The 19,309-nt window shown below is 30.4% G+C and overlaps 1 protein-coding gene across 2 annotated transcripts; it reads left to right on the top strand.

Moving 5' to 3' along the window:
- The first annotated feature begins 675 nt into the window (after positions 1 to 675).
- LOC141451718 (tetratricopeptide repeat protein 21B-like) lies at positions 676 to 19,294 on the top strand. Of its 2 annotated transcripts, none has more exons than XM_074123335.1 (22): positions 676 to 925; positions 1,463 to 1,567; positions 1,776 to 2,048; positions 2,972 to 3,148; positions 3,272 to 3,352; positions 3,525 to 3,743; positions 4,974 to 5,110; positions 5,230 to 5,521; positions 6,056 to 6,292; positions 10,184 to 10,390; positions 10,563 to 10,728; positions 11,015 to 11,118; positions 11,744 to 11,887; positions 13,117 to 13,257; positions 13,497 to 13,632; positions 13,869 to 13,984; positions 14,073 to 14,303; positions 14,836 to 15,075; positions 15,816 to 15,870; positions 16,798 to 17,104; positions 17,184 to 17,464; positions 18,907 to 19,294. In XM_074123335.1, the coding sequence occupies exons 3-22, from the start codon at positions 1,815 to 1,817 to the stop codon at positions 19,113 to 19,115; spliced, it is 3,714 nt and encodes a 1,237-aa protein (XP_073979436.1). In that variant the 5' UTR covers positions 676 to 925; positions 1,463 to 1,567; positions 1,776 to 1,814; the 3' UTR covers positions 19,116 to 19,294. The 2 variants fall into 2 exon arrangements, with proteins under 2 accessions (XP_073979436.1, XP_073979522.1); XM_074123421.1 differs by lacking the exon at positions 676 to 925 and adding an exon at positions 963 to 1,281.
- The last annotated feature ends 15 nt before the right edge of the window (positions 19,295 to 19,309 follow it).

Below are 19,309 nucleotides of genomic sequence, written 5' to 3'. Positions count from 1 at the left end.
GAGTAATACGCGTTAGGTGTTTAATTTATGAGTTTGATAATTGTGTGTAATAGATTAAATTCGAAGTGGAATGTTATTTATCATATTCGATCTATAGTGTACGAATGATGATTATTTTAATGCTTATATTTATGTTAATATATCCGGCCCTTTATTACTAATCATCAAAAAATCTCATCAGCACAAGTCGACTACATGTAGGTATCTTAATCGTCCGTTGGAATTCCTGTCCCATTAACATAATCTGTTCTTTTTAGTATTATTTGAACGAAAAAACAAAATTTGATCAATGGACCTTTTTTAATAAAAGTATTATTCCAACAAAATTAAAATGAAAGTATGAAAAGTTATCATTGTTAAAAAATCTCAAATGAGTCATTACAGAATGCGTTTCTCAAAATCAAACGCGAAAAATCGCAAAGGAGTAATTTATTTGATCAGCAGGTAACGAGTATGGTTTTCCACTTGCGAATTCTACTTTGGTGAAGTAGATACGTATATACATTAGAATTCATAAACGAAGGCAAGGAACCCACCTCGAAATATACAGCCGAATATGTAATATATTCTATTATAATGTAGTGTGTAGTTTATAGTGTATAGAATATAATAAACAATCTAATGTAACATCCAGAAACCACGTACGTACTATGGGTTATCAAGGGCGCAGCGACAACAGTCACCTGATTGCAACCTCACTATTGAATTATACGGTCTTATACACTAAATGATTTAACGGCTCATCATCGGTCACATTGCTTCGTTTGGCAGTTTCTGATCACATTACCCACCTCAGTTACCTAATTTCTCAGTCACCAATGTCACCTATAATTACCAAAATGTGTGCTGAGCGAAAAAATACTATTTATCAAAACTTTAACAGAAAAAAGTTCAAAACGTAATGTAGAGATAAGAAAGTAAACAAGTAAGAAAAATACTTATGAGATTATGTAAATTTTACGGTCATAATTCAAAGAAACTTAAAAATGCAGCAAGCGCTTTGGTATTCACAAGATAAAATTCAAATATTATCCAAATTTCCGTTTATTGGTATGTTTCAAATGTCAAAGGATAGGATTAACTAGACGCTGCATCATGTCTTGCTATACTTTTGATTTAGGAACAGTCGTCCTTAGAACCTTACAGACATACTACTATCATATTGACATACATACGTATGTACATAAAAAACATTTAAGACTACGGTTCTTCACTAATATACTTGAAAAAATTTGATTTGATGGCAATAAATATTTTTTCTACGTTAACAATTCACTCTAGGTAATACATATATAATCAATTCGTCACAATAACCTGTAAAACTTCTTTAACAAAAATATTAAGAAGTCTCTTTGAAATCTTAAATTTGTCAAAGCGGGTTTTTTTAAGTAGATTGTTACACGATTCTTAATAATTAGATGAACAGTTTTTGTTTTTTTTATAGAGACTTTCTTGGTTTCAGGCTAGACATACATATGTTAATTACCGTTAATCTCGTTGCCTTGGTAACGATTGGTGTTGATCACAAAACTTGTGATAGTGATGGGATAATGACGTTTTAAATTAGGTAAGAATATTTTCTTATATTTTAGACAAAAATCATTAAGTATTTAAAACTACGTAGTTATCCTAAATAAGTTCTCACTTAATTATTGCCGTAGTAATGCAAATTAATATTTTATGGCAAACTACATGTATAACTTTGGAGTTATAAGTTTCATATCTGTTGTATTCTACGGGTGAGAATAGTGAGGTAATAATATCTTTTGTTTTAGTCTTCAAAAAACTATCCATGACCGTAAGTGATTAAAAATATGGATTTCATGACTATAAATTTTATATATCGTCGTCGTTGGTATGAAACAGTATCCCGTCTGACAACCTCTGCAGCTTCCACTGACCCTACAGCAGCTTTGTTCAAGGCAATTTCCCATGCAAATGTGGACCATATATCAGAAGCGTTGCAAGTGCTATCTATTTTCTCCCTGCAACAAGATGCTTCTGTTGCTGCTATTAAGGCTTCGATCTATATACATAACAGTTGCCAGGTAATTATTTGTTTTATGAAGGTACCTTTTTATTATTATTATTGGAAGGTATTACTTAATTTCATGCAACCGTGTTTAAGCGAATTAAATGGTAAATTATTATTTAATTCATAGAAGATTTTTTGGAAGACGAAGTTCAATTCTTCTTTTCGCTAAAGTGACGTTGCATCCAATATGATAGAATTCTAAAAAGGTTTCCACAACTTCTCATCCGATAATCACAATCCGCTGATCTAAGCAACTTTCAAGTCCAACCTTACCCACAATTTTAGATTTTTGAAGCGCTAGAGGCCTCGTAATCATCTGCATTAATTCAAAGTGGTACCTCTGGGTCATTTTCCCTAAAATCGAATTTGTTTGTTCTGAATTTACAGATGCAAATAAATTAATTAATGATAGTTTATTTTTAAACCACGCCACATATAAAATATTACATATAAATCGTGAAAATCTGGACGGAGATTACTTTATACAAAGGAGGAGATCAGTTTGAAAAAATATTTTATTTTTTCAAGAAGTGATTTGAAAAGGTTACAAATAAATTTGTATTATTTAGAGTTGTTCAAGCAGCATTTATTTTTTATTTTCCAGTGCAGTGTGTGCTGTTAAAGATTTTCTTCAAATTTGAGATAAATATTTCGAGGTTACTTTTATTTTAGCGCATGGTCATCTAACGGTATTAACCCTTTATCTTCTTGTTAATATAATCATCTCGTATAAGAGATGATAAACCCTTATATTAATTGAAATGGTATTTCATGGCGGTCTCCACTCTACAGTGTAGTCAGGAGAAGTAGTGTTTTTGCATTGTTACTATTGGGTAACTTCTCCACTCTGTGTGTGTTATGGACATTCTATAATGTAGAAATATTATTTTAAAAATTATAACACTTCTTTATTATTTATTTCTATTTTATGAATAGGTAGTCGACCGTGAAGCAGTGAACCATTTAGAAGAAACGTTGAAGGATAAATTAAAAAATTCACGTACTGCACAGTCCTTATATCTAGAATCTTTGTATCTCTACCTGATCGGAGAGAATGAAGAAGCTACCACTGCCGCCGAGAGTAGTTTGAAAATGGAATCAAATTCGTCCAAGGTATGGAATGAAATAAATAAATTTCTTTGGACATAAGACTTTACAATATAGCATGTATAATTTATCTCTTTGTTAATCTTCTATAGTTTATCTATTGAAGTAAGTTTTGTTTTTTTAACTCAGGTGTTGGCATTATTAGGCTGGTTGAATTTAGACTCTAAAAAAGTCAGAATAGCTGCTAGATATTTCTCACAAGCTTTACAAGTAAGAGCTTTTTTTTAATTTGGTAATCATTCTTTTCATTTCGAAATTGTAAACTATGTCCTCATTTAGGTAATTCTATAAATATGTAATGAATTCTGGATTTTTAACATTCTTAAAAAGCAATGTAAGGTAAATATCCAATTTATTGTTGAAATTTATTAATTTTATCAAGGATAAGGACAACAGTGATGCTGCATTGGGTGAGCTGCATTGTATTAATCCTTTGGAAGGACTTTCTAGGATAAATAAGCTTGTAGTGAGGCACCCTAGGGAAATGGTACCTATAATCTACAAAATTGAACTACTATTGTGCACACGTCAATGGGAACTTCTCCTAGATTCCCTCTTACGTGCAGCCGGATTAGATTCAACAAATCTGTCAGTGTTGCAGGTACATATCTTCATATTTTGTTATTGTTGTTAGCACGAAAATTGCTGAAAGGAATCTGGTATTGATATTTATGTTATTTTCGCTCTGAATGCATACATATAATATAAGAATATATATAGAAAATAACTTAAACTGTACGGTTTAAAGTTACATTATCCTAAAAACAATTTCTGAAGTTAGAAAATAAAAAATTAAATTTCAATCAAAATCTAAACAATTTTGAGTTTAACAGTGAAAAGTAAACATAATTGATTAGCTGTTTCATAATTTAATTAAAGAATCTTAAAACAAAAAACACTTATTTGCTAAATATTGAAACTAAAAGTTAAAACCCTACACAGCTAAGCGCACCATTGATGTAATTTAGTAGAGGTAACCAATTTAAAATGATAATGACGATAATTTCAGCTTTTAAAAGAAAATCCTTGTTGAAATACTCACTTTTTGCACACTTTGGTATCGCACATCGACAAGTAGATGGAAAGTAGCATTTTCTTTGCATTACTTTAGAAGCAAATACAGATACTACTCGGATAAGTGTTCGTCTGTAACTTTTGTTAGCAAGTCCTATAGTGTCCGAACCTAATTGGACACTTCCGCAGTCAACATCCCCTAATTGAATGATTGTAAATAGGATGGTACACTTCTTCTTTAGCCTTTGAGCTTATTTTTTCACTGTAATCGTCTTTTTTTTTTAAATGCAGTTCAAATTTATTTGTCATTTACCCAGTCCTTTATTGTAAAATTGTCGTAAAAAAGTCAAATTTGATATTTAGCTTAGATGCCAACAAATACCACAATAAGATTTCGGTCAAATCTATATCGAAAGTATCATATTGCTGAATTGCGTCTCAAAAACGGCTTCTACCATTTTCCTTAAAATTATTGTGCTGTTTGATCGTAAGTAAATCAATAACTTTTATTTGTAACATTTTTTCCGGAAAACTGGATTAAGGGAACCTCTTAGAAAGGAGATATGTCCATCTGAAATACAATTTTATTCAATAGATGTCCACTTTTTGAGTTTTTTTTTTTTTCTCGAAAATGACTCCTAGGATTTTCAGCAAACTTCATATTTACATTTCAAACATAAATTTAGACTTCTAAGTTGTTCTTTGTCGTAAGTTCTCCTGTTATGTATCAGTGTAACATTTTAAAAACTTTATAATGTTGGAAATTCGTGAGTAAATTCGAGTGTATGTTCATTTTTTATTATACTTCATATTTCAGATTCAAGCTTTAAAATTAGTAATCGATGGTAAATATGAAGAATGCACTACTGTAATCGAGAAACTTCATTCAGAAATTGAAAAGCAAGAAACAAGAGCTTGGTGGTTATTTCTAGAGAATATTTCTTTATTCTCTAGGTAAGTTGTGGTGATGTTAAAAAATAAATAATTTATATGAAATTAGAATAAACGAAGAATATACTGTTGAATTTATTAAATGAAACTGTTATTTTTGTTTTGTTTTACTAACTTAACAGAGTGTGTGGTGGAAATTTAATATTATATTCAAGTTTGGAAAGATTTGCCAAATCTGCGATGAGAGTTTGTACAATTAAAGGATCACCAAAGGTATTATTGGAAATTGGACATTTTTATTATGTTTGGGGTAAACAATTGTTTGCTTCAGATGCAAATGAAAGTGATGTCAGAGAAAAGTTAAAATTAGCTGAATCCATTTTGAGAAGAGCGGCAAACTCAGATGAATCTACACGTTCTTTGGTATTTTTGATCATGATCGAACTGGTTAATACTGAAACGATAAAAACACAGGTAAATGTTAACTTGCCGTTTGTTTGTTTGCTATTTTTATTTAAAAACATTTGTATTTGATCACCAGCGAAAACAGCAAGCTAAATCTGTATTTAGTTTTCTTATTCATAAAGGTAGATCAATAAACATTATACTAAGAATAAGGAAATTTATTTCAGGGTTGTTCTGGAAATCTTTCTTATGTATCTATTCGTGTAATGTGCTATTTTTCCGAAATTTGGAATTTGGTATAATACTTACGAGCCGAGCTATAATCTTAAAAAATTGAAGTAAAAGATTGTCGAATAGTATTAATATCAGATTTTGTACTTCCTTTTAATATTCATCAAAGAAAATATCGCATTTCGGTAAAATATCAGTTTGGTATTCCGATTGTTGTAATATTCTTTCGTTGCTACTGGGTTTTCTTTTTACAATTATTTATTAATTATAAAAATTAATTATTTTTTAAATTAAAAATTACAATTGTAGAGAAAGTACAATATTATTTTGTTTTAAACTATATTTTATTTGAATGAAGATTTTGTCTATTAGGTCTACGATCAATTAGATGTATTATCAGGTTTGGGAGTTGAAAAAGATAATCCTGAATTTCTATTGGCTAAGGTACTAGCTCGTATTGTCACTGATCAAGATAGTATTGTAGAATTGTTGGACAAGGCGGTCACTGCGCAGCAGAGTAAAAGTTCCACATCTAAATATGGAGTATCCTATCTAATAGCATTAGATCCACAATTACTTGTTGATATCGCTGCGGCTTATCCAAAAACAGTAAGTATAATAGTGGTTTTTTTTAATAATAATTTTTTTCGAAGAGTTGATGCATTGATACATGATATACTCTCTTTTAAGACAATTTTCCCCTTGGGATATGATTTTTGTTCATGTTTATTTCGACGAGAACGTTACAATGAGTATAATTTTTCGCGCATTCTGTTAATGATTCTTTGTGTGTGTGTGTGTGTGTGTGTGTGCGTGTGTGTGTGTGTGTGTGTGTGTGTGTGCTCACCCCTAATGATTCTGAAAAGTTTAGTTTAAATTTTATTCTTGAATGCCCTGAGGAGACTGTTTAGAACGATGACAAGATCAATAGGAAGGAACACTAGCCCTCAGGTGCTTATTTATTAACCAAGCTCTGGTTAAAGAGTTGGCTAAAGAAAGGTATGAGCTGTGCAGGCTAGTAATGATTCCTAGTTTAATCGTATTGGGAGTCTGAAGAAGGCTTAGAACATGAAAACTTAGGCAGAGCAACGCCTTAGCATGAAGCAGACTTAATAGTGGCATGTTAGGCGGCTGGTGTTTCCTTTATACTTAAAGGAATTCTACTGTTACTATCCTTGTGTGTAAAATAAGGTTATCATAAGACGACCACCACTTAGTTATAATTATTCTATTTCGGTCGTTTGTTCTGCCAGAACACCTTAAGGATATATGAGTAGAAACAAAAAAAAGTAAGTAAATAACACATTCACTTCACTTTATTAGTGGTAAAAATTACCTTCCAATTCTTTATATTAATTAATCGACCATTAACCAATGCAGGTGTACTAGTAGAGTTTTCATAGTCTTAATTTGGTTATTTAGCTCTTTATTTCATCTATGTTTTATTTGAAATGATTACACCAGTCTGTGTAATCTTCAATCAAAATATTACGAAAATTAAAAAGGATGATTACCAGCTAGTGTAACTATTTATATTAAAATTTTCACTTTATAGAACAGAAACAAACTTAAATCCTAAATATCTCGTTTTCTGCTCGATAGATTTTTACGAAATTTCATACAATTATAGACAATAGTAGTCTCCATATACAGGTAAAATATAAACAAAATCTATCGAGTAGTTTACGAGATATTTGAAGTTGAAGTTTTCGCTTTACAGAACAAAAACAAACTTTAAGCCTAAATATCTCGTTTTCTTCTCGATAGATTTTTACGACATTTCATACAATTATAGACAATAGTAGTCTCCATATACAGGTAAAATATAAACAAAATATATCAAGTAGTTTTTCAGATATTTGAAGTTTAAGTTTTCACTTTATAGAACAGAAACAAACTTTAACCCTAAATATCTCGTTTTCTGCTCGATAGATTTTTACGACATTTCATACAATTATAGACAATAGTAGTCTCCATATACAGGTAAAATATAAACAAAATCTATCGAGTAGTTTACGAGATATTTGAAGTTGAAGTTTTCGCTTTACAGAACAAAAACAAACTTTAAGCCTAAATATCTCGTTTTCTTCTCGATAAATTTTTACGAAATTTCATACAATTATAGACAATAGTAGTCTCCATATACAGGTAAAATATAAACAAAATCTATCGAATAGTTTTTGAGATATTTGAAGTTTAAGTTTTCACTTTATAGAGCAGAATCAAACTTTAACCCTAAATATGTCGTTTTGTGCTCGATACATTTTTACGAAATTTTATACAATTGTAGACAATAGTAGTCTCCATATACAGGTAAAATATAATCAAAATCTATCGAATAGTTTTTCGGATATTTGAAGTTTAAGTTTTCACTTTATAGAACAGAAACAAACTTAAACCCTAAATATCTCGTTTTCTGCTCGATAGATTTTTACGAAATTTCATACAATTATAGACAATAGTAGTCTCCATATACAGGTAAAATATAAACAAAATATATCAAGTAGTTTTTCAGATATTTGAAGTTTAAGTTTTCACTTTATAGAACAGAAACAAACTTTAACCCTAAATATCTCGTTTTCTGCTCGATAGATTTTTACGACATTTCATACAATTATAGACAATAGTAGTCTCCATATACAGGTAAAATATAAACAAAATCTATCGAGTAGTTTACGAGATATTTGAAGTTGAAGTTTTCGCTTTACAGAACAAAAACAAACTTTAAGCCTAAATATCTCGTTTTCTTCTCGATAAATTTTTACGAAATTTCATACAATTATAGACAATAGTAGTCTCCATATACAGGTAAAATATAAACAAAATCTATCGAATAGTTTTTGAGATATTTGAAGTTTAAGTTTTCACTTTATAGAACAGAAACAAACTTTAACCCTAAATATCTCGTTTTCTGCTCGATAGATTTTTACGAAATTTCATACAATTATAGACAATAGTAGTCTCCATATACAGGTAAAATATAAACAAAATCTATCGAGTAGTTTACGAGATATTTGAAGTTGAAGTTTTCGCTTTACAGAACAAAAACAAACTTTAAGCCTAAATATCTCGTTTTCTTCTCGATAAATTTTTACGAAATTTCATACAATTATAGACAATAGTAGTCTCCATATACAGGTAAAATATAAACAAAATCTATCGAATAGTTTTTGAGATATTTGAAGTTTAAGTTTTCACTTTATAGAGCAGAATCAAACTTTAACCCTAAATATGTCGTTTTGTGCTCGATACATTTTTACGAAATTTTATACAATTGTAGACAATAGTAGTCTCCATATACAGGTAAAATATAATCAAAATCTATCGAATAGTTTTTCGGATATTTGAAGTTTAAGTTTTCACTTTATAGAACAGAAACAAACTTAAACCCTAAATATCTCGTTTTCTGCTCGATAGATTTTTACGAAATTTCATACAATTATAGACAATAGTAGTCTCCATATACAGGTAAAATATAAACAAAATATATCAAGTAGTTTTTCAGATATTTGAAGTTTAAGTTTTCACTTTATAGAACAGAAACAAACTTTAACCCTAAATATCTCGTTTTCTGCTCGATAGATTTTTACGACATTTCATACAATTATAGACAATAGTAGTCTCCATATACAGGTAAAATATAAACAAAATCTATCGAGTAGTTTACGAGATATTTGAAGTTGAAGTTTTCGCTTTACAGAACAAAAACAAACTTTAAGCCTAAATATCTCGTTTTCTTCTCGATAAATTTTTACGAAATTTCATACAATTATAGGCAATAGTAGTCTCCATATACAGGTAAAATATAAACAAAATCTATCGAATAGTTTTTGAGATATTTGAAGTTTAAGTTTTCACTTTATAGAACAGAAACAAACTTTAACCCTAAATATCTCGTTTACTGCTCGATAGATTTTTACGAAATTTCATATAATTATAGACATTAGTAGTCATCATATGCAAGTAAAATATAAACAAAATCCATCGAGCAGTTTTTGATATATTTAATAACTATATAAGAATGCTACAAATATGTATGAAGAAAACAATCTAGATTTAATTTTTCATTTACATTTAATTTAGAATATAAAATGAATTGTGATACTTACTTATCACTAATGTTATCTTAATTAAACGATTTTTCTTCTGAACTTTTGAATATTGCCATTATTTATATAATTAAATTCAAAAAATATGAATTTATATATATATTTTTGGTCAGTTAAGAAATTTTTGTTTATGTTTGTGTTAAAACTAAACATTTTTAATTTTTTAAAAATATTAACAGAAATATGACTTTTTCAATGTATAATAATATTCTATAATAAGTTTTGACACAAACATACTTATATCTATTATTAATAATTAAGTGACAATAATTATTGATAAAATGTGTGTTTAAGTTCTTATAATAATAATAATTTAATAAAAACCTATTGTCCAAGAGATTAAACGAATTTTTTTCTTATAATTGTTTTATTTGTTTTAATTTTGTTTAAGAAACTTGGCGAAAAGCATAGGATTCGTGTACTAATGCTAGTCGTAGAGACCATACCTGGTTTTGTAAACGCTAGCCTTGAACTTGGCAGAGCTCATTTATCACTTGGCCAATCAGAGGAAGCACTTAAAATATTTGAGCACGTGGCTAGCGTTGATCCTGGTAATCCTTATGGGTACCTTTTACAAGCGCAAATCTATGTAATGAAGGTAATTTTTTTTTTATTGAAACGGTTTTCTTTAATTAGTAATATTTTATTGATGATCTTTTTCTCGTAATATTAAATTTCGTTTTGAAATTATTATGGAAATGATATTTTGTTTTTATAACAACCCACATCCGGTTTTTTTTTACCAGATTTTGTTTTTCTTTTATTTGTAGGAAGATTTTGAGAAAGCCAGAGATATTCTTGAATTAGGACTATCAAATAATTTACAAGTTATAGAATATCCAAAGTATCATATATTACAAGCAAGTATAGCCAAATCGAACAAGGATGATAATTTAGTGGTTACTGAACTAAAGCAGGCACTTACAATGAATAATGGTAAGTGAATTAAAATTCCAAGTCCCTAGCAAGTTTGTTAGATTGTGATTGCTCGAACAAAGGTATAAACAGTAGGAGTTTTAATAAATATTAAGCAGATTTCAGTAAAATGTAAGTTGATTGGTGATCGCATTCAATAGATTTGTTAATCATCCATATTATTCGCAAACTAATCGTGGATTGCACAATCCAGCTCCTAGTTAGAGCAAACCTAACATAAATTATCGAATTTAAACATCTAAACTTACAATTTAGCAAATTTTAATACTTCATTTCTTTACCTCAGGCAAACGTATGCTAACCCAAGAAGAGCTTAGCGAAGTTTATTTAGATTTATCGGGTGCTTATATGAGAAGTAAGAAGATAAAAGAAGCTTCTGAAGCAATTAAGGTAATTGTTCATAATAAAGAAATATTTTTATATTCTCTCACCTCTCCAAACAGCAAGTACGCTGTTTTCTATTTTTCGTTTTGCACCAGAAATACATAATTTAAGGATTCTCATGTTTGTTTACAATTGTACAGCATATAGTACTTTGCTATTTCGTTTGTGGGTCTATCAGGGAATCCGGTATTAACGTTTTGGTCAAATAATTTGGAAGTGCCAATTTACTGAATCGATATGTTAGTTTTTAGATAACTATATCGAAAACGTCTCCAATCAGAATCGCAATTTTTTAAAAATTGCAACCGTCTGGGAAAAGAATCGTCTAGAAAAAAAGAAAAAAAAAACTGTTCATATTCATTCAGTTCGCTGTGAAATTCAGAGTAAAATGAAAGCACAGTTTTCTTCATTGTGTTATTTAAAACAAAAGTTTCTCTTTTGATGAATGTAGTTATTTATTAATGTAATTTATTAAAAGGAAACCATTGTAAGTTTGATTTTTAATGATACGTCACTCTTACTGTACCGACCTTTATTACAAATTACGACTCATATGTTTTTAAATTGGAATATTGTTACTTAAGCTGTTAAATCTGCAATCTACCGTGTTAAAAATAAGGTTAATTTTTAGGAAGCCAGAGAACTACTATCTGGTACAGATGATAACACCGTCGTGACAATTGCACAAGCTCGTCTGTCTTTGACAAATGGAGACATCCGTGGTGCCCTCTCGTTGCTTTCATCTGTACCTAAAGGGAATCCTTGCTATGTACAGGTAAATGGAATTTGGATCATTTATTGTAACTATTTTTTTTATTATATATTATTATCTATATTTTTAGTTTAAGGCGGGTCAAGAAGTTCATTAGTGCCTGCATTTTCATTTTTTTCAATGAGCTCTTCGGAAGACAAAATCTAGGAGCAAGATAATTGGATTCGAACGAATAAGAATCCAGAACATTAATCACTGAGCTTCTTTTGGTTCATTCCTTTAATAAACAAAACTAAATTATGAAGTGCGTTAAAGGAAAGAAAATCGAATGAACTTAAAAGCTTAAAAGATATCATTGAACAACAGGCTGGAATTCCCTGTGATGCCAATTTGTGGCATTCCAAGGAATGTTGAAGTACATTGATCAATTTCTTTCACTCCATGGAATGTATGCTCATAAACTAGAAGTAACTGTGGATATTAATTCACGTACAAGATGCTAGTTATCCAATAATTATACTTATAATGGATCAAAGCGGAGAGTGCAAGGGATTACCATTATATAATCCAATCAGGATAGCTGGATTAAAGTCATAGGACAGTTAGACGAAGCTCTGACGATAGACGAGCTATCAAAATGTTATCAGAAGCAAGAGGTCCAAGATCTTTATTGATCCTTTCGTGTAAACAATAACCAATTATAGAAATTGTTGTCTTTAAAGGTAGGAATAAATTCTTAAATGACAAAAAAATAAAACCAAAATAGAACCGGTTGACTAAAGAAACATGAGAAAGAATTGAGAAGTTGAGTAGCGAACAATAACATCGCCAGTCATTATTTAAAGTAAGATTCTTAAGGTCGCCCTGCTGAAAACGGTCACATTTATAGGTAGATTTTAGGTAGGTATAACTTAGAAGCGGATGTTATTCCCAGATGTCAAATGTAGAATAGCAGATAATTTAAGGGGAAACTGGTTACTTTTTCATAAAGATTTTGCATCTTTTATTATTTAGTAATTTTTGTACAATTGCCACATTATTTATTGCTTTATATGCCCTTAGTATAGAATTTCATCTAATAATATGTACAAAAACATACCTATCCTAGAAAACAGGGGTGCAATTGAAGGAGAAACCTACAAATTGAAGTATCGATTGTTTTTTACTTAACCAAAAAGCCCAACTACTTGCCCATTAAAACTCTTAACTCTTAACGCCATCTACACTTCTCATTAATATTCACTGATTCACTAATAACTTCAGATACATAAATTATAATGAATTAATTTCAGGCACAAAAAGAAAAAGGTGAAATATTTTTGCAAGAGTTACAGGATGGCCTTGGATATTCCCAGTGTTACCAAGCATTAGTTGAAGAAGATCCTTCAATTGATAATCTAATTATGCTTGCAGAAGCTTATATGAATATTCAGGTATAATTATTTCAATATTTCATCAAGTTTTGCTCAAGAGGTTGTACGCTAAATGTGTAAAATTTTCGGAATTGAGTTTTCTCCGAAAATATAAGTTTTGTAGAGGAGACCCTTAAATGAAACGACGTCATTTTTAGTTACTGCGATCTGAAGATTTCCGTCAAAATCCTTTATCCAGAATATAATATAATAGTGAGAGAAACGTTTGAGTGTTTCACTTCGGATTTTAATGTTTACAGGAACCAGAGCTTGCCATACAAACCTATGAAAAAGCTATGGGTATGAATACAAATGATAGATTATCTTGCAAATTTGCCAGAATCTATGTTAAATGTCATCAGTACTCAAAAGCTATCAAGGCGTATAAGAATTCTGGTAAGATTTTTATTGATTGCACAACTTGAGATTTCACTAAGGAAGGAAAGCAGGCAGGAAAAGACTTAGTTTCATGTTTTCCCTGTTCACCCCCTTATCCCCCAAAGGGGATTCCGGAGTGTTAAACAAGGAACGTCCAACCAAAACTCTGGACATGTCCTACTCCTTTAACACCTTCTTTATTAACTTTTTTTGCTTATAATTTTATTTGAATCTTATTAAGGACTGTTAAACAGGAGAAGAAGGTAGTCTGGAATTAGCTGAACTACTACTAAAACTTGGCCAGCCTGAGAAAGCGGAACAGGCCTTAGCAAATTTACCATTATCCCGGAAAGCTATAACATTGGCTAAGGTATGCTGTGAATATTAATAGAATTCCCTAATATTAGACACTAATATGCAGCTAACTCAGCGACTCAAGTTTTCTCATTTTTTTCTAGATTTATGAAAAATTAAATGACTTTCCTAAAGCAATATCCATGTTAAGAGAGGCTACGTCACTGCAAACGGCTGCAGATCCTGAATGGTCTGCTAAACTTTATAGACAGATGGCCGTATATTGCACTTCTCAGAGAGATTATAAAGAAGCAATAAACCTGTATAAAAGAGCGTTACAGTATACTCCAAATGATTCATCCCTACAGATTGCCCTGGTCAAACTGTACATGCAGGTTAGAGCTATACAATTCGCTTATTTTATAAATTACTTGTATCTTATTCCTATTCTGAGAACTTACAATCAAATTTGATTTTTAACCGGGAATTCTAGAACCGTGAGGTCCTATGGGTTCTCTAATGGAATGTTTATGTGCCAATTGTAGCATTATTAATAAAAAACAAATTTTATACTTTTTAGAAGTTTCACTTTTTGAGATTTTCCCGCAAATGGTTGCTTACATTTTTTTACAAAATCAAATATACCTATCGACAACTTTTATTTGAAACATTGTTCGGAGACGAAAAGCACACATTATCCGTACTAATTTCTCATACTAATTAAACATCCAAGATCCGTCACTTCTCAGTTTTGCTATTCGCTCCTCTAAGCACTCAGCTAATATTTGCTGTTTAATGAATTCTATAAAAGATCAATGGAAAGTATTTCTAAAATTCAAATTCATTTTGTAATCATTTGCTTTGTAGATTTAACTGAGTTACTTCTTTTATTAAAAAAAAAAATTGTGCACTCTTACATTGTTTTAGGTTGACGACTGGACCAACTGTGATGAAACTTGTAAAGTAATTCTCGCCAAAGACCCAGAAAATGAACCAGCCTTATTGACGACAGCTGATTTAGCTTTGAGAAGAGTTGATCTACCAGCGGCCATGACATCTTTTTCTTCTATTTTAGATCGTAGGCCAGATTATTGGGTCGCTTTGGCCAGACTTATCGAAGTTTGTAGAAGATGTGATAAACTACAATCAGCATTGCCATATCTTCAGGTTAGGCTGTTTGATTAGTAAACTTAAGAAATAGTGAAAATGGGTGTTGTTGACTTTGACCGGAAGCTTTAACACTCTTCCCGATCGATTTCGGACGTGGGATGTGCTTTGGGGTTGAGGTGTAAAGACGCTCCCTCAGATGTTGATTCATTTCGGGGCATGTTGACTCAATCGATATGACCCGGACGGTAGAAACGATGTGGCATTCTGTGGAGTTCTGCAATATTCATCCCATAATCTAATGGCACCGACCAGCTTTCCTTTCAATTAAACCTACCTTCCATTTTGAATTTAAAGCTACTTAGAATCTCGCCGCAACTCTATCGCCGAGTAGAAATGTTTCTTTCGGTTAAGAATCGAAGTTATCTCCATCACATTATTACTATTTTTATTTGAACTTGAAATTAGACTAGAACTTTACAATATCACGAGAAATATGATTCTTGTGATGTTATAAATAAAGGATGAAAAAGAACATAAAATGGGAAAATAGTTAATTCAAGTTATGCCTTCTATTTTAGGCTCTAAGTCGTCCCTAAAATTAACTTTAATATTTGTGAAATATTCCTTAATATAATACTTATAAATTTATAAACGTAATTTTCCAATTCTGATGGGAATTTTATAAATATCAGTATAGAGTAAGCGTGTCCTAACAAACTGATTTACTAAATTTTTTAAAAAGTAGTTTGGAAAACTTTTTTGATCAAAGTTTTACGAAAACTAAATTAATTTTTCAGTTGGCTAAAGAGAAGTCTGGCGGTCATACGTCACCAGGATTATCCTACTGCCAAGGCGAGAATAATTATACATTTTTCCTTATTCTTTTTGTGCACATCAATGCAATGGTCACTAGCGCCTTCTCTTATTATAATTATTTTTTCCATTTTCTTTTCTTTTTTTTCATTTTAACATGAGATACATTTTTCAAATCCTAAATTAATCTCACCTTTTTTTTAACTCCTTTCTGCTAATACCAAATTATATTCAATCAAGCATTGTGTTTCACGTTTTTACAAAGCTTTTGATCGTCTACAATATAATCCATCAATTTTATATTTTTACTAATATTTTTATTCTGCTTTTTCACTCACTTCTTCTCAAACCCTTTGCACTCGTGAATTTCCTTCAGTACTCAAAGGATTCCACTCCCTTCAAGGTAGAAATTTAGAATATTATTAATTTAAAAAAAAATTAAGAAGTAAGTGTTAGAAAAAAAAAAAGCTACAAATTTCTAGTCTCGTTACTTCAGACCTTTTTTATAGTTCAATCGTTTTTCATCAGATTATTTTCTTATGCTTCACTGCCACACCAATGTTTTCCTTGCTCTAACTGTTAAACTTTGTAATGACATTTTTTTCTTTAAAATTTTTTCGTAAAAATTTGTATTAAAAGAACTTAACGCATGCAGCATTCATTAGTATTCACAGATTTGGGATTTATTACAAGTTTTGCTCAGATGTTGATGCGTCTTAAATCATAAGAAGAAATAATAAATATATAAAAAATATTACCAGTTTTTCTTTGTTCTTTTAATTCATCAGAATGCAAATAAATCAAATAAAAAAATGCTTCGAGTGCAAAGGGTCAATGTTTAGTTATGCACCAAAATATAAAACCTACCACAGTGAAATTAGTGTAGTCCTATACAAAATTTGTTAGATTTACTGGGACAAATGCATAATAATGTAGATAAATATAATTTTTTTTAAATTTAAATAGGCCTCTATGAGTGGTACAGAAGAGATACCCAAGCAGCTGTTGCATCGTTCAATAGTGCTCGCACAGACAGTGAATGGGGACCACAGGCAGTGTATAATATGATAGAAATGGCCTTAAGTCACAGTGGTAACAGTAACGGAGCGATCACAGCTCATCGTCTACTAGCCGAGCTTAAACCTCGTGGGGAAGACGAAGAAAACACTATAGGTCTTGTCGAAGGTTTTATACGTTTAGCTACAGGTGACAAAAGTGAAATTGAAAGAGCTATCATTGATTTTACATCTCTAGCAAACAGTGAATCTTTAAGGTATGATTTATGTATATATTTTGTATTATTATTATTACCCAGTTTTGTGGTAAAAATAATTATTACATAATACTTACAGAGTCGGTGCTTCTCTTGGTTTAGCCATGGGTTATTCAGAACAGAATCAGATCGCCCGTGCAAAAGCTGTACTAAAAAGAATAGCAAAACTTCCATGGTCTTTGGAAGAAGCTGACTATCTAGAAAGATGTTGGCTAATGTTAGCTGAAATTTATATTAGTAACGGCGTGCAACAGTCGGCTCAAGCACATGAACTTCTTCAAAGAGTCATTACACATAATAGATCCTGTATTAAAGCTTTCACTTTATTAGCAGCTTTAGCTACCAAAGACAATAATTATCGTAAGTCATTTATTATTTGCTATTTATTGTTATTTCTCTTGATATTTGGTCTTTAAAACAGAGAAGTGGGCAATCTACTTCTTCTCTGTTTTTGGTAACCCTGCGAATATTACGAACAGTTGTTACACGAAACATTCACACCAAAACTTAAGGCTAGATAGGTTACACAAATACTTAATGTATGCAAGCATTTGGGATGATAAATATAAATCTGCTCTTGCTTTAACTTCCTAACCCTTTAGAAACTAAGAGATTCGACAGATCCTACGAGATAAAAAAAAAATTCTACGAATAAAAACAATATATTATGTACCTATTGCTTCCTCCCGGAAAAAAGAAAGGTTACACATCTTTCTACAGAAGATAAATAGGTGGTATAATGATTACTTGAATTCATGATTCGCCTCCAGAGATTTGAAGAATACAACTGCCTTAGAAGATAGAGAAGTCTCGTTGAAGGGAAGCATTGCCATGGAAAATCTCATACACAGATGGGGGGAAAAGGAAGGAATCTAAAACTTTTCCATTAATGTGGCCAAACACTAGAAAAGTAATTTAATTGTTTATTTTGAAAAGGGCAGTGTACGAAGGCTGCATGTAAAGAGTTTATTATCTAAGTGAAGTTTAAAAGGCCTTTATTTAGAAGTCTTCCTACAGTGACTAGCAGACTTTAGGGTTTTCAGTCAAGGACTAAAAACTCTTAAGCTAACGTTCTTGAATTCTTTCGGCTATTAAATTATGAACTTGTACGATTATAGTACGAGGGCATTCTGCGATCATGATAAATTTTGAAAATTAAATTTTCTAAAATATAATAATGGTTAATGGTATAATATAAGGTACTGAATTATTTTTATGGTTATTTTATATTGGTCTGTAATTAAGACCTGAGCATTACATTTTTTTTGTGCTTCCAGTCATATATCACATCAATTGTTTTCAAAAAATATCTCAAACATAATTAGAATTAGATTAATTAATAATGATGTATGTTTTCATTTCTTCGACTCTTTTCCCAAATAACTGTGAAAGTTATTAATTTAAACTTATAATTGTATTACATCTTCATTGCAGTTCTACGATATATATATACGTTCAGGGTGTACTTTATTCTTTTGATGAAATACTTTATGTTTCAGCTTTTTCTATCAATTACTACTCCTGTTACAATAAATTATTGCAATTAAGTTTCTTCAAAGATAAACAAAAGTTTCAGGTCCTCATCAAATAATGATGATGGTTACATACTAAGAAAGTTAAATCTAAGTAGTACATATTAATTTTTCTATTGAAAAAATCAATTTACAATGTTTCGTTTTAGTGCTGTTTGATAGAAACAAATTATAATTCATTAAAGTTATAATTATGGTTTTTCTAAAGTCTTTCATTTTCTAACATTCTTTAAATTTCAGAAGAAAAAATAAATAAATTTATTCTTTCAGAAAAAGCTGGTGAACATTATCGTCAAGCTTGGCGTTTAAGTGGTGAAAGTGATCCAAGTCTTGGTTATAAATTGGGCTATACTCAGTTGAAAAGTAAGCAGTACGCTGATGCAATTGCTACTTGTCAAAGAGTTCTTCAGCTGCATCCAGATTACCCGAAAATTAGAAAAGATATATTAGAGAAAGCTTTACCTAGGCTCAGAACTTGAAAGGAAAGACAAACAAAACAACTAACAATGTGAATAAGAGTATATAAATTTTATATAATTTCATTTTTTAAAAGATGTTTTGTTCTAAGTGATTTCAATTCACATCTTAAAATATGTGTTTATTGAGCTTTAAATTTTTTGTAATAATTTGTCATTTAGAAATAAACATTAATGTTAAACTTTTAGAATTTAAT

This window comes from Rhodnius prolixus, unplaced genomic scaffold (genome assembly GCF_049639745.1).
Source record: "Rhodnius prolixus isolate KJV_2025 unplaced genomic scaffold, Rpr scaffold_1, whole genome shotgun sequence".
In the NCBI taxonomy this organism is placed as follows: domain Eukaryota; kingdom Metazoa; phylum Arthropoda; class Insecta; order Hemiptera; family Reduviidae; genus Rhodnius; species Rhodnius prolixus.
This window is presented reverse-complemented; position numbering and strand designations above follow the sequence as displayed.